This window comes from Neofelis nebulosa, chromosome 11 (assembly GCF_028018385.1).
Source record: "Neofelis nebulosa isolate mNeoNeb1 chromosome 11, mNeoNeb1.pri, whole genome shotgun sequence".
NCBI classification, from domain to species: Eukaryota; Metazoa; Chordata; class Mammalia; order Carnivora; family Felidae; genus Neofelis; species Neofelis nebulosa.
Genome location: NC_080792.1, coordinates 424,352 through 437,389, shown reverse-complemented (window position 1 = coordinate 437,389; position 13,038 = coordinate 424,352). Strand labels below are relative to the sequence as shown.

The window sequence follows — 13,038 nt, the reverse complement described above, 5'->3', positions numbered from 1 at the left end:
AACGAGCTCAGGATTCTCTAGGGGCTGCGTCCCCTCTGCACAAGCTACCAAGCCGGCCGTCTCGAGATCGGGTGGGAAACAGACCGCCAGGGCATGAACTCCATCCGATGCACCAGCCTCTCCCAGGGGACCCTCCGCAGGGCACCAAGAGCTTTGCCCGGGTCCCTTCTGCTCCCCTGGGGCAGGGTAACATCCCTCTCAGTTGACTCTGTTGTCCCTTGTCATTGTTAACAGCACCCTTGCCTTCTGAAGAGTGCCCCAGTTTGGAGGATAGGCTACGTGGCACGGGGGAGGAAGGTAATGGGCAGAAGTTGGCACTGCGAGGTTCGCAGAAACAGTATCATAAACAGCAGCAGCTCCTATAAGAGACCCGGTAAACCAGCCAAGGTGATGGCATTAAATCCCCTTTCTTTCTACAAAAAGCAGAAGGTTCCTTCTTTTTTTTTCTTCAATTTACATTCAAGTTAGTTAGCATAGAGTGCAACCATGATTTCAGAAGTAGATTCCTTAATGCCCCTCCCCCATTTAGCCCATCCCCCCTCCCACAACCCCTCCATAACCCTCTGTTTGTTTTCCATATTTAAGAGTCTCTTCTGTTTTGTCCCCCGCCCTGTTTTTATATCGTTTTTGCTTCCCTTCCCTTCTGTTCATCTGTTTTATATCTTAAAGTTCTCATATGAGTGAAGTCATATGATATTTGTCTTTCTCTGACTAATTTCGCTTAGCATAATACCCTCTAGTTCCATCCACATAGTTGCAAATGGCAAGATTTCATTCTTTTTGATTGTCGGGTAATACTCCATTGTGTGCGTATGTGTGTGTGTGTATAGCATCTTCTTTATCCATTCATCCAGCGATGGCTACTTGGGCTCTTTCCATACTTTGGCTATTGTCGATAGTGCTGCTATAAACATTGGGGTGCATGTGTCCCTTCGAAACAGCACTCTTGTATCCCTTGGATAAATGCCTAGTAGTGCAATTGCTGGGTCGTAGGGTAGTTCTATTTTTAGTTTTTTGAGGAACCTCCATACTGTTCTCCAGAGTGGCTGCACCAGTTTGCATTCCCACCAACAATGCAAGAGGGTTCCCCTTTCTCTGCATCCTTGCCAACATCTGTTGTTTCCTGAGTTGTTAATGTTAGCCATTCGGACAGGTGTGAGGTGGTATCTCATTGTGGTTTTGACTTGTATTTCCCTGACGATGAGTGACGTTGAGCATTTTTTCATGTGTCAGTTGGCCAAATGGATGTCTTCTTTGGAGAGTGTCTATTCATGTCTTTTGCCCATTTCTTCACTGGATTATTTGTTTTTTGGGTGTTGAATTTGGTAAGTTCTTTATAGATTTTGGATACTAACCCTTTATCTGATATGTCATTTGCAAATATCTTCTCCCATTCTGTCGGTTGCCTTTTAGTTTTGCTGATTGTTTCCTTCGCTGTGCAGAAGATTTTTATTTTGATGAGGTCCCAATAGTTCATTTTTGCTTTTGTTTCCCTTGCCTCCGGAGACGTGTTGAGTAAGAAGTTGCCTGTAGCCAAGATCAAGGAGGTTTTTGGCTGCTTTCTCCTCAAGGATTTTGATGGCTTTCTGTCTTAGGTTTTGGTCTTTCATCCATTTTGAGGTTATATTTGTGTTTGGCATAAGAAAGTGGTCCAGGCTCATTTTTCTGCAGGCTGCTGTCCAGTTTTCCCAGCACCACTTGCTGAAGAGACAGACTGTCTTTATTCCATTGGATATTCTTTCCTGCTTTGTCAAAGATTAGTTGGCCAAACGCTTGTGGGTCCATTTCTGGGTTCTCTATTCTGTTCCATTGATCTGAGTGTCTGTTCTTGTGCCAGTACCACACCGTCTTGATGATTACAGCTTTGTAATACAGCTTGAAGTCCAGGATTGTGATGCCTCCTTCTTTGGTTTTCTTTGTCAAGATTGCTTTGGCTATCCGAGGTCTTTTCTGGTTCCATACAAATTTTAGGATTATTTGTTCTAGCTCTGTGAAGCATGCTGGTATTACTTTGATAGGGATTGCATTGAATATGTAGATTCCTTTGGGTGGAATTGACATTTTAACAATATTTGTTCTTCCTCTCCAGGAGCATGGAATATTTTTCCTTTTTTTGTGTGTCTTCTTTAATTTCTTTCATAAGCTTTCTATAGTTTTCAGTGTATAGATTTTTCATCTCTTTGGTTAGATTTATTCCTAGGTATTTTATGGTTTTTGATGCAATTTTAAATGGGATCGATTCCTTGATTTCTCTTTCTGTTGCTTCATTGTTGGTGTATAGGAATGCAACCGATTTCTGTGCATTGATTTTATATCCTTCAACTTTGCTGAATTCATGAATCAGTTCTAGCAGTTTTTTGGTGGAATCTTTTGGGTTTTCCATATAGAGTATCATGTCATCTGTGTAGAGTGAAAGTTTGACTTCCTCCTGGCCGATTTGGATGCCTTTTATTTCTTTGTGTTGTCTGACTGCTGAGGCTAAGATTTCCAATACTATGTTGAATAACAGTGGCGAGAGTGGACATCCCTGTCTTGTTTCTGACCTTAGGGGGAAAGCTCTCAGTTTTTCCCCATTGAGGATGATATTAGCATTGGGTCTAGAAGGTTCCATTCTTGAATCAAAGAGTGTGACACAGAGGAGGCTCTGAATAATCATTAGTTAGAGGGACAGATGCATGCTTGAACGAAACCACTGATAACGTTCTCTCTTAGACCCTTTTCCCTGCATGTTCCTGTTTCTTGAAAGTTCCAGCAACTGTGCACTCCAAACCCAGAGCTGGCCTCACACTTCCCAGATGTCTGAGCTCAGTTTGTCCAGGGCAGACCCTAGGGCAGGGGTGCAGAAGCAGGCAGCTTACTCGGGAAGCAACCCCAGGAATGCCAGTCTGGGAGTCAGGAGTGACCAGGAAGGGAATGCAGAGCAGGTCAGCCTGAGAGGCCCCTCCCAGGACCAGAGGGCTCCAGAGGTCTCTCACCCCGGCTTCTCAGTCCTGGTGAGAGTTGTCCCTGGGGACACTGAGTCTCAAGTATCCCTGGTCTGTGCGGGGCAGGCGGGGCAGGCCTGGTAGCCAGAGAAGCCCAGGCAAAGAGACACGGGTGCTGCAGCTGGGGGTTCACCCAGTGTGCCCACAGGCCCAGGGGGACGGGGAGCTAGGGGGACGTGTGGCCCAAGGAGATTTGGGGGCTAAAGGACATGGGTCCAGGGGGACGTGGGGCCCAGGGGGACTTGACCAGGAAGACATGGGACCCAGGGAGACTGGAGCCAGGGGACATGGGACCAGAGGATGTGGGTCTAGGGAGATTGTGGAGGGAGAGGAACATGGGTTCAGGGGAATGTGCAGCTCAGGGAGACTTGGGGGCCAAGGGGCCTGAAGCCAGGGGATGTGGGGCCCAGGGAGACTCGGTTTCTTGTTCAGGTCCTCCTGGTCTCTTTGAAGATGTCCTTTTTCTCTGGTGTTTTAATTCCTTCTTTCACATCTTTATATATCTTTTAAAATTGTGTTATCTAAAGTTCCCAGGAACCCAATTTTCTTCTTCGTGTGGCTCATGTGGGTTATTGCCCTGGGTGTTTTATAATTTTGTTTTGTAAATTCATCTTAGCTGGGGCTTCATCTGTGGGAATCCCTGAGACTGAAGGTGAGAGTTTGTCCCTCTAGACCAGTGGCTCTGTTGACACTGGGGCTGGTTTCCGGCTCTTGGTTCTGGTGGTGTCCCGTGCATTGGAGGGCTTAGTGGCACCCATGGTCCCTGCCTACCGTTGTCGGTCACACTCGGTCACAACAATGAAAAATGTCTTCAGGCCTTGCCACATGCCCCCTGGGGCAGGCTGTGAGCGACTGCTCTAGACCAGTGTGTGGCTCTAACACAGGCTGCAGGGGGGTGACTTCCTGAGACTGCCCACCATGAGGGGTCATTTCCTGGCTTTGAGTTTCACAAACCAAAATTCCAACCTCAAAACCATTGTGCAGGTGGACTTTTTTTTTTAATTTACATCCAAGTTCGTTAACATAATGGTGTCAGGAATAGGAGTTAGTAATTCAGCACTCACATACAACACCCAGTGCTCATCCCAACACGTGCCCTCCTTAACGCCCGTCACCTATCTAGCCCATCCCCCTGCCACCTCCCTCCGTCAACCCTCAGTCTGTTCTCTGTGTTTAAGAGTCTCCTATGGTTTGCCTCCCTCTCTGTTTTTATCTTATTTTCCTTCCCTTCCCCAGGTTCATCTGTTCTATTTCTTAAATTCCACATATGAGTGAAAACACATGATATTTGTCTTTCTCTGACTGACTTATTTTGCTTAGCATAATACCCTCCAGTTCCATCCGCGTTGTTGCAAATGGCAAGATGTCATTCTTTTTGATTTCCAAGTGATATTCCATTATATATATATTTACCACACCTCCTTTATCCATTCGTCGGTCGATGGACATTTGGGCTCTTTCCCTACTTCGGCTACTGCCGATAGCACTGCGTGTGCCCCTTCGACCGAGCCTTTTTTTATCTCTTGGATAAATAGTAGTGCAATTGCTGGGTCAGAGGGTAGCTTTATTTTTAACTTTTTAAGGACCCTCCACACAGTTTTCCAGAGCGGCTGCACCAGTTTGCGTTCCCGGCAGGTGGGCTTTTAGGTCCATGCTGTCGTTTTTCACCTAGAGCCAGGCAGAGAACTCTCGCGATCTTCCTCTACTGACAGCTGCGTGTTTTCCAGTTTTTCTCTTCCCTGAGGACGTAGCCCAACAGAGGCCCGGTTAGTTCACGCCCTCAGCTGTCCTAATGGCTGAACCCACTTACCAGAGGTGGGTGTGTCTGACAAGCCCACACCCTTGACAACAGAGTGCTCAGACCTCCTCATTACACGCTGCACATTGGGAACAGGGTGTGTGTGCAGGCTGCTTGGAAGTGACTGTGCAGCCTCTTAGGTCAGCAGGAAGTTGACTTAAAACACTTTTGGACTCACATATGATTTATGATTGTATTGCTTTTTTTTCTTTTTTTGAAGACGAGAGAGAGAGGGAGCACGTGCACAAATTGGGGGAGGGGCAGAGGGAGAGAGAGAGAAGCCCAAGGAGGCTCCACACCCAGCTGGAACCCACCTCGAGGCTAGGTCTCTCCACTGTGAGGTCATCAGCTGAGCCAAAATCAAGAGCCGGACACTTAACCGACTGAGCCACCCAGGAGGCCTGTAGTTATATTTCTAAGTGTATATTCGGGGGAAGAAAACTGTTAACAGGAGTTCCAGGTTCTAGTCCTCTTACTGATTATCCATTTGCCTAAGAGAATTCGGAGCACACATTTGATTTAGCCACAAAAGGAATCCTCCCTCCTGTTCCACAAATTTCATGTGTGACTGACCGCAGGGAGCCTGGAAAGGGGGAGGGATCAAGGCCACGTGCAGCCCAAGCAGGCTTTCCAGCATGTGTGTTATAGAAGCCGGGTTATCCTGGCCCTCGTGGTGAAGCCGGACTTGTATTCCAGGCAGAAACTGTCGTCCCACCTGCGACATCAGCAGCCCCAGGAGAGGGCGTGTGGGCTTCGCCCCCTGGGGCTCTTGATCCACACAAAGGCACACCTCTGCCTTAGCTCACAGGAGGGCGCGGCACCTCCTGAGCCTGTCCCGGAACTGCAACCAGCCGGCCTCTGTGGCTCCAGAGACTGGACAGAGTCTCCCAGGAGGGCCACGGGCCACCCCCAAGAGGCCTCCCGGGCACAGTGCTGCCGCCGCTGAGTCCCCGCAGTTTCAAGTGCGTGTGTTCAGATGTCCTGTTGCCTCATTAAGAAGTTCAGTCTGTGAGCCCTGGAGTTGGTGTGAGTTGAAGCCCCTCGGGGTCTCCGATTTGAGGAAGCAGCTCGGGAAATCGTGGCACCCAGTGTCCACCACCCAAACACTGGATTTTAAGTAACCCAGGTCTGTCTCTTCCAGTACAACTTCTTCCACATTTCCCCCAACTTGCTGCCCAGTCATCTGCCTCTGGGAAGCCCTCCTGGCTGCCCCGGACCTCGCTGGTGCCCTCCAGAGCACCCCCCCCCCCACCGTTTCTCACACAGAGCTCACCTTGCAGTTGGGGGTGCCGGGCTGTCCCTACCCCAAACTGTGACTCCAAGGAGCCATGTCCTTGGTGCCGGGAGGCTACCCCCAGGTGTTCATGGTCTCCGGAATGCAGGCACAGGTACCCACAAGATTCAGTTCTGGTCACCCTCTGTCACATCCAGCACCCAGCTTGGCTTTCCAGAGTCCACCTACGCCTTGTTCCACAGGTGGTCCTCCTCCCTCGACCTCGTTTGAGGATCCGGTGAGCCCCGGCCTGGATCCCCTGGGGGCGGGGCACCTCCGGGGCGGCCGCCCTTGGTGCCGGTCACCAGGAGACGCAGCGGGTCTGCTCCGCGGGCCCCCCGCGGACGGACGTGGGGGCAGCAGGGCCCCTTTCCCTGGCGGGGTCCCCCCCGCCCGGCGCCGCCTGACGCCTCCTTTCCTTCGCAGGCGCTGCGTCCTGAGCGCGGCCGGGCTCCCGGGGCCATGGCGCTGCGCCCCGAGCCCGCGGGCGGCCGGCGCGTCGTCACCATCAACGTGGGCGGCTGCAGGGTGCGCCTGGCCTGGGCGGCGCTGGCGCGCTGTCCCCTCGCGCGCCTCGAGCGCCTGCGGGCCTGCCGCGGCCGCGACGAGCTGCTGCGCGTGTGCGACGACTACGACGCGGTCCGCGACGAGTTCTTCTTCGACCGCAGCCCGTGCGCCTTCCGCGCCATCGTGGCGCTGCTGCGCGCCGGGAAGCTGCGGCTGCTGCGCGGCCCGTGCGCGCTGGCCTTCCGCGACGAGCTGGCCTACTGGGGCATCGACGAGGCGCGCCTGGAGCGCTGCTGCCTGCGCCGCCTGCGCCGCCGCGAGGAGGAGGCGGCCCAGGCGCGCGCGGGGCCGCCGCGGAGCCCGGGCCGCCGCCTTCGGGACCTGCTGGACGACCCGCGCCCGGGGCCGGCCGGCAAGCTCTTCGCCTGCGTGTCCGTCGCCTTCGTCGCCGCCACGGCCGTCGGCCTGTGCCTGAGCACCATGCCGGACATCCGCGCGGAGGAGGAGCGGGTGAGCGCGGGCGGGGGCGCGGGGGACGGCCTGAGGGCGGGGGACCCGGTGGCGGTGGTGGCGGCGGGGGAGGTTGGGGCCAGCCGGGGTGGGGGAGGGGGCCGGAGGCAGCCGGGCCGAGGGAGAGCCAGCCGAGCCATGGTCCGTGACACCCCCTCCCCCGCTGGGTGGTTGGCGCCTGCAGGTGCCAGACGCCCCCCTGCTCCGGTTAAGGGCACCCCGAGTGGGCCTTCTCCAGGAGGCCCCCACATCGGACCGGCTGCCGTGCCCTGACTGACTAGACAGTTTCGAGAACCCAGTGAGAGGCCTCTCTCTGGTCAGCAGGCCTTCCCTGAACCTCTCCAACAGTCGGGCCTTCAAAGCCTGGACAACTTGGAGCTAAAACGTTCAGTGTCCTGAAGGTCTAGGGAGTTGTGTGCTCTGATCTCAAGTCCCGTCATCTCGAAGCAAGGGGATGTGACCGCCACATCCTTGCGGGTCACGGGAGCCAGGGACGGGCGTCTGCTGAGGCAGACCCGGGGCCGGTCTGTTGAGGTGCCGGGGCTGTCTCCCAGCAAATGGTAGACTTCCCGCCCCTCTTTGGTCTGTGACAATGTCAGCACCCAGCTCATGTGGCCAGAAATGTTGCTCCGGGTTAGGATGTCACCACGCTCACCAGCGTTTGTGCACTGAGTGCACCGTGGAAGGTTCAGGGAACGTTCGGGGAAAGCCTGGAGTGTGCTGTCTGGGGCGAGAGGGATGGAAGGCGGGAGGACACCGCAGTGTTTGCAGGACAGAGCCCAGCGCCGCCTTTCCTCCTGGGGGGTGGGGATGACCCCTCAGCAGTCCCCCTGCCCCGCCCTCCAGGGGCGGCACAGAGGCTCTGACTGAATGAACCCCTTTCTTGGGCAGAGAGCTCACCGTGAAAGCTTAGAGCCCTTCAGAGGTCAGGAGGTCGTGCCTGGTGGGGTCAGCTCCTTACCGAGAGACACAGTGGAGAGCTGAAACATTAGGCATTAGCCGGCTGGACCGAGAGCAGGGCGACCCTGACCACAGATCGCGTGTAAATGTAACTGTCGGGAAATTGGTTTGGCTCCCGTGGCTGTTTGGGCGTCCGATTCCTGAGCCGTGGCTCCCGGTTGTGCTTAGGTTTTTCTAAATGGCAGTAACGCCATACAGCACATAGGAGGGGAGCCATTTACGTGAGAGTCAGGACACAAGAGAAGTTGGAGGTGCCTCAGTTCGTGACATCATCCCAGGAGTCGAGCTGGCCCTCTCAGAGCATCCACTGGCCTCCATGTTACCCACTGTTCATAGTCGCCAGCCCCCCTCCCCATTTCCTGAAACGTCACTTCATACCGCCCAGGTCCTGTTTTACCAAATCAGTTATCGGACTGCGGGGTAATAATCCAGTGTCGGTGAGCACGTGGTGACGTATGTCTGTGCGCTCCCCGTTGCCTCGTGAGGGACGCCGATGGAGCATCTGGCCCGCTGCACGTGGCAGGTGCTGAATAAACAGCAGGTGCTGTCACTCGTCACCTTTCTAGGTGTGATGAAATATACACAAAACGTATCAATATCTTAACCATTTTAAAGTATGCTGCCCGGTGGTATTAAATACATTCACATTGTGTGGTTGTCACCACCACCCATATCCAGGACTTTTTCTCCTTTCCAAACCGCAACTCTGTCCACTTAAACATGAGCTCCCCACCGGGCGCCCTCCCCCAGCTCCTGGAATCCTCCATCTGCCATGTCTCTATGACTGCGACTCCTCTGAGAGCCTCACATAAGCGGAATCCGACGGCATTTATGTTTTGGGGACTGACATCTCACTGAACGTATTGTCCTTAAGGTTATTCCGTGTCGTAGCAGGTGTCTATGCTTTCTTCCTTTTTAAGGCTGAATAACGTTTCAGTGGTACGCGTCTACCACTTCTGCTTATTTGCTCGTCTATCATTGGACACGTGGGTTGGTTCCACCTTTGGGCCACGGCGCATTATACTGCCGTGGACGTTCACGTAAAAACATCTGCCCGAGTCCTTGCTCTCGGTCATTTTGGGTAGACGCCCAGGAGTACAACCGCTGGATCATGCGGTCATTCTACGTGTACTTTTTCGGGGAGCCTCCAGACTGTTTTCTGCCGTGGCTGCACCACCGACTCTTTGCAGGCACAAGGCGGACGGGGTGGAGGGCGGAGAGGAAGAGAGAAACTTGGGAGCCTTTGATTATTTTTTTGTTGGTCTTTTCCAGTAGAATTTAACTTGAAAGTTACAGGGCTAAAATATTCCATGTGTGATCTCTGGTTCTAAACAAGCGGCTAAGAGACTTCTTTCTAAAGTGGAAGCACTGTTCTGAAGCTCCCAGTGAGCCCTCCGAGGCCGGGTGGGCAGGCCCGTGGGCCACCGGCTCTGATGTGCGTGGGCCACAGAACTGCTTCTCCTGAACCACATTCCAGTGGACGATCTGACCACAGGCACCCAGTGTCTTCTGGAAAACCGCGCTGGGGGAGCAGGGCGTGACCTGGAGAAGCAGAGGTGAGTGCAAGTGCTCCCCATCAGCTGTCTCCTCTCCGGCAGTGCCAGCATCAGCGGTCGTTTTCACGTGTTGGCCCAGAGAAGCACGGAGGAGAGAAAACATCGTTCCCCGGGATTAAAGGGCTTGCAGAACAGCTGTGTGGTTCCCAGGGCTGGTCCCTAAAATGCCTCTGTGACTGAGCGAGTGCCCTTGCCGGGGGTCCCAGCCCTCAGGTTCGGGGAGGCCGTCTCCGTCCACGTCTGTCTCGGCCCCACACGGGATCCTCCTGTGGACATCACGGGATCGCTAACTGCCACACAGAAACCCCTTCCCTGCGGCGGGCTGGGGCTCTGCGGCCGGCGGAGTGACCCAGCTGCCGGGGAGGGGCGGGGCTCTGGGGCCCCACGATGGGGTGACTGCTGAGGTGGGGCGGGGCTCTGCAGCCCGGAGGGGGCGGGGGGCGGGCAGCTGGCCGAACCTGTGCCTGTACTTGACGCCCCTGAGCCGTGCACTTAAAAGGCCTGAGGTAGTAAATGTTACGCCTGGCATATTTTACGCATACACACACATCTGCTCGCCTGTGTGGGTGGGAGACCGTAGCAGAGACCCCGGGGCCTTGGCCAGGGCTCGCCCTTTGCCCCGGTTGTCTGTCCACCCGTCCCCGCGTCCACCCCTGTGCTGGGGGTGCTCGTCAGCTTGGCGTGAGGCTGAGGGCGTAGAGGTGCCTCCCCACACGCTGGGGAAAGCCAAGCACCTGGAGACTGGAGCTCCACGATGGCTGGGGTCACCTGGTGCCACAGCTGCCCTGGCTCAGCAGAGGTCCCGGTCTCCTGCTCTCCGGTCCCTTCTGGAGTCCCTTCACTCACCCTGGGGCACACGATGTTCTGGAACTAGCTGCTGCCATTGGGTGGGTGGGGCCTGGGGCAACACAGAAGCCAGGCTCTTCTGCCCAGAGCCACGGGCCCCACTTCCTCACACACCAAGGACCCGGGCCGGGAAGCGTCCCTCCCCCACTCAGCTCTCCCACAGCAGTGACAGTGAGTTCTGGGGGCCTTCGTGAGCTTAGAGGGACTTCCCCAGCAGGCAGCCCCTCAGGGCTGCTCCCAAAAGGCCGGAGAAGACGCACAGCCCCCTCCCAGCTCATCCCTGCCTCCTGCTCCTTCCCTCTAAGATGAGGAGGGCCAGGGGGGCACAGAACTACTCCCCCAACTCGGTGGCCCGTGACCGTCCAGATGCTGACATAGAAGCACCAGCACCCCGGTGCCCAGAGGACCCCAGGTCAGGCCGAGCAGCAGGCGGGGACTGGGCCAGGCCACAGTGCTGGCCCCACATGACCCCAGGGCGAGGCGTGCAGCCAGGGGACCCTAGGGCCCCTCCTATGGCTGGAGTCACCCTCAGGGCTTAGCCCAAGCCGCCAAACCCTGCCATTCCGAGGGTGACAGTGTGTGTGGTCAGGCCCAGGTCAGGCCCAGTTAGCAGGTGCTGCTCATGGAGAGCACCTCGTATCTGACTCTGACTCCATCGCGGGTCACTGCGTGTGCTCCCTGTGCCCTGAAACAAAGTGCCACAGACTGCCTGGTGGCAACGCCCACGTGGCTGCCCCCAGTCCTGGCCCCCAGCCCGCTGGGCTCAGACCGCTGGGGTGGGTTGGGCCAGCCCCCGGGGGCTCCAGGACGGCCGCGGCCTCCCCCTGCAGCTTGCAGGGCAGGTGTGCTCCCGGTCGGTGGCCTCTGCCCCCTTCGTGTTCTCCTTCCTCAGGCCTCCATCTCATGAGGACCCTGGATGACATCGGGCCCCTAATCCAGGACTGTGCCCAGGGGACGGTAAACACTGCTGTGAGCTGCTGCTGTCCTCAGGCTGCTTGTTTGTGCTGTGTTCACAGTCTCCGCCGAGCAGATGGGCGAGAGCTCCTCCTCCAGTAACGAACCCCCCTCCTGGGAGGGCGTCTGGGCCTGAAAACCGTGAAAAGTGGTAGCTGGGCCTGCGGCGTCGGACCTGTACCCTGCAGAGTCTGCAAGGGGGAGGCGAGGGTGACCCTATACTGAGGGAAGAAGACCTCACCGTCGGGCACGTGTGTCTGTAACAGGAAGTCAGCCGCCTAAGCACTGTGGAGCACACCCCAACCCTAACTCATCCGTGGGCCGGTCGCCATGTGTCACCGACAGCTCTTTGAGGCACGCTTCCTCGCTTCGGGGGCCTCTCCGAGCACACCCTGCCCCTTCCCCACTGCACCCCGCATCCCCCGGCCAAATAGCAGCCCCCAGGGCCACGGCTGCCGGCTTCTTGGCCCCCACCTGCAGGACCTACCCTGCCAGGCCCCAGAAGGTCTGCAGCTCAGAGCTGGCCCTCCCTCCCGTGGCTCCCACCGACAGCGGGGCTCACTCCCCAGCACCTGGTCCACGGGCAGCTGTGGAGTCCCAGGACGAAAGGCTTGGTGGCATCCTGAATTCAAAACTCGTGGCCAGGTCTTGGGGCAATCTGCCCGGTGGTTCCACCTTGTGCACAGAGACCGACATCGGTAACATAAACATCCGTGGCCAAAGAAAGTGACGCTGAATTCTCTGATCGCCAAAAAATACTCACTAAACCAGAACATGCCCAGTGCATACCCTCTCTTTCCCACGGTTCCCAGAACACACAGCACAGTAGTGAGAATCCAGAGGTGTCCTTTGTGACCACGTGGGAGGGTCTCCACTCGGCAGATGAGTCCACGTTCTGATGCCAGGAGCTCACAGGGAGCGTGGGGTGAGGGGGGGGGGGGGGACAGAGCCGGAGTGGTGCTGTCGCCGCTGTTTACAAGGAGACCCCAGGCCCCAGTCTGAGGGCCGTCTCCAAGCTCCCTCTCCCTAGAAGGCTCAGCAAGTCCCCGTGGCATCTGTGGTCTGCACCTGCAGGGTGGAGGCTCTCCTGTCTCCCTCGTCCCCTCTGCTGTGGTGCCCACACACCCACTTGGGGGCGCCCGTGAGCACGCGCTTGAATTACTGTGTCGACCTTCCATCAGGAGTGAGCAAGGTCACCGAGGCCCAGCTCACTCCAGTGGCCGGGAGAGGCCAAGGCCGTGCTGAGTGTGGGCTGTAGCCAGACTTGGCAGGGAGACCTCGGTTCTGGCGACTCCGTGCTCGGAGCGGAGGCCTCAGAACTGTTTGGAGGACGGGCCACAGGAAGTTTAATTCCAGCAAATGGCTCCTGGGTTCCTTTTGTGCGGCGGCAGCTGGGGTGTTGCTGGGAGACGGTGCTGAGTGCCCACCCCGCGGCTGGCCGTGGGCACGGGCCACGCACAGCAGACTGTCGGAGAACAGGGTGTCTTCGGGAAAGGCGCTCGGGGAGGCGGTGCGTGTCAAAGCCATCACTCGCTCTGAGGTGGTGCTGGTCTTGGGCTAAGTCAGGTTTTGTCCTTAAAGCCCACATGATCCAAACAAGACCCGCGTATTAGTTACAGATTTCATGACTGTGATTGCAGCCTGAATTCA

General features: G+C 56.3%; 1 protein-coding gene across 2 annotated transcripts in view; it reads left to right on the top strand.

Annotated features, from left to right (window-relative positions):
• The window catches only part of KCNG2 (potassium voltage-gated channel modifier subfamily G member 2), a 72,633-nt gene that overhangs the window by 37,092 nt on the left and 22,503 nt on the right, over positions 1 to 13,038 (top strand). For both annotated transcript variants that reach the window (XM_058691748.1, XM_058691747.1), the window contains exon 3: positions 6,482 to 7,072. In XM_058691748.1, coding sequence (XP_058547731.1) covers positions 6,518 to 7,072 — 555 coding nt within the window. In that variant the 5' untranslated portion in view covers positions 6,482 to 6,517. The remainder of the gene's footprint in view (positions 1 to 6,481; positions 7,073 to 13,038) is intronic.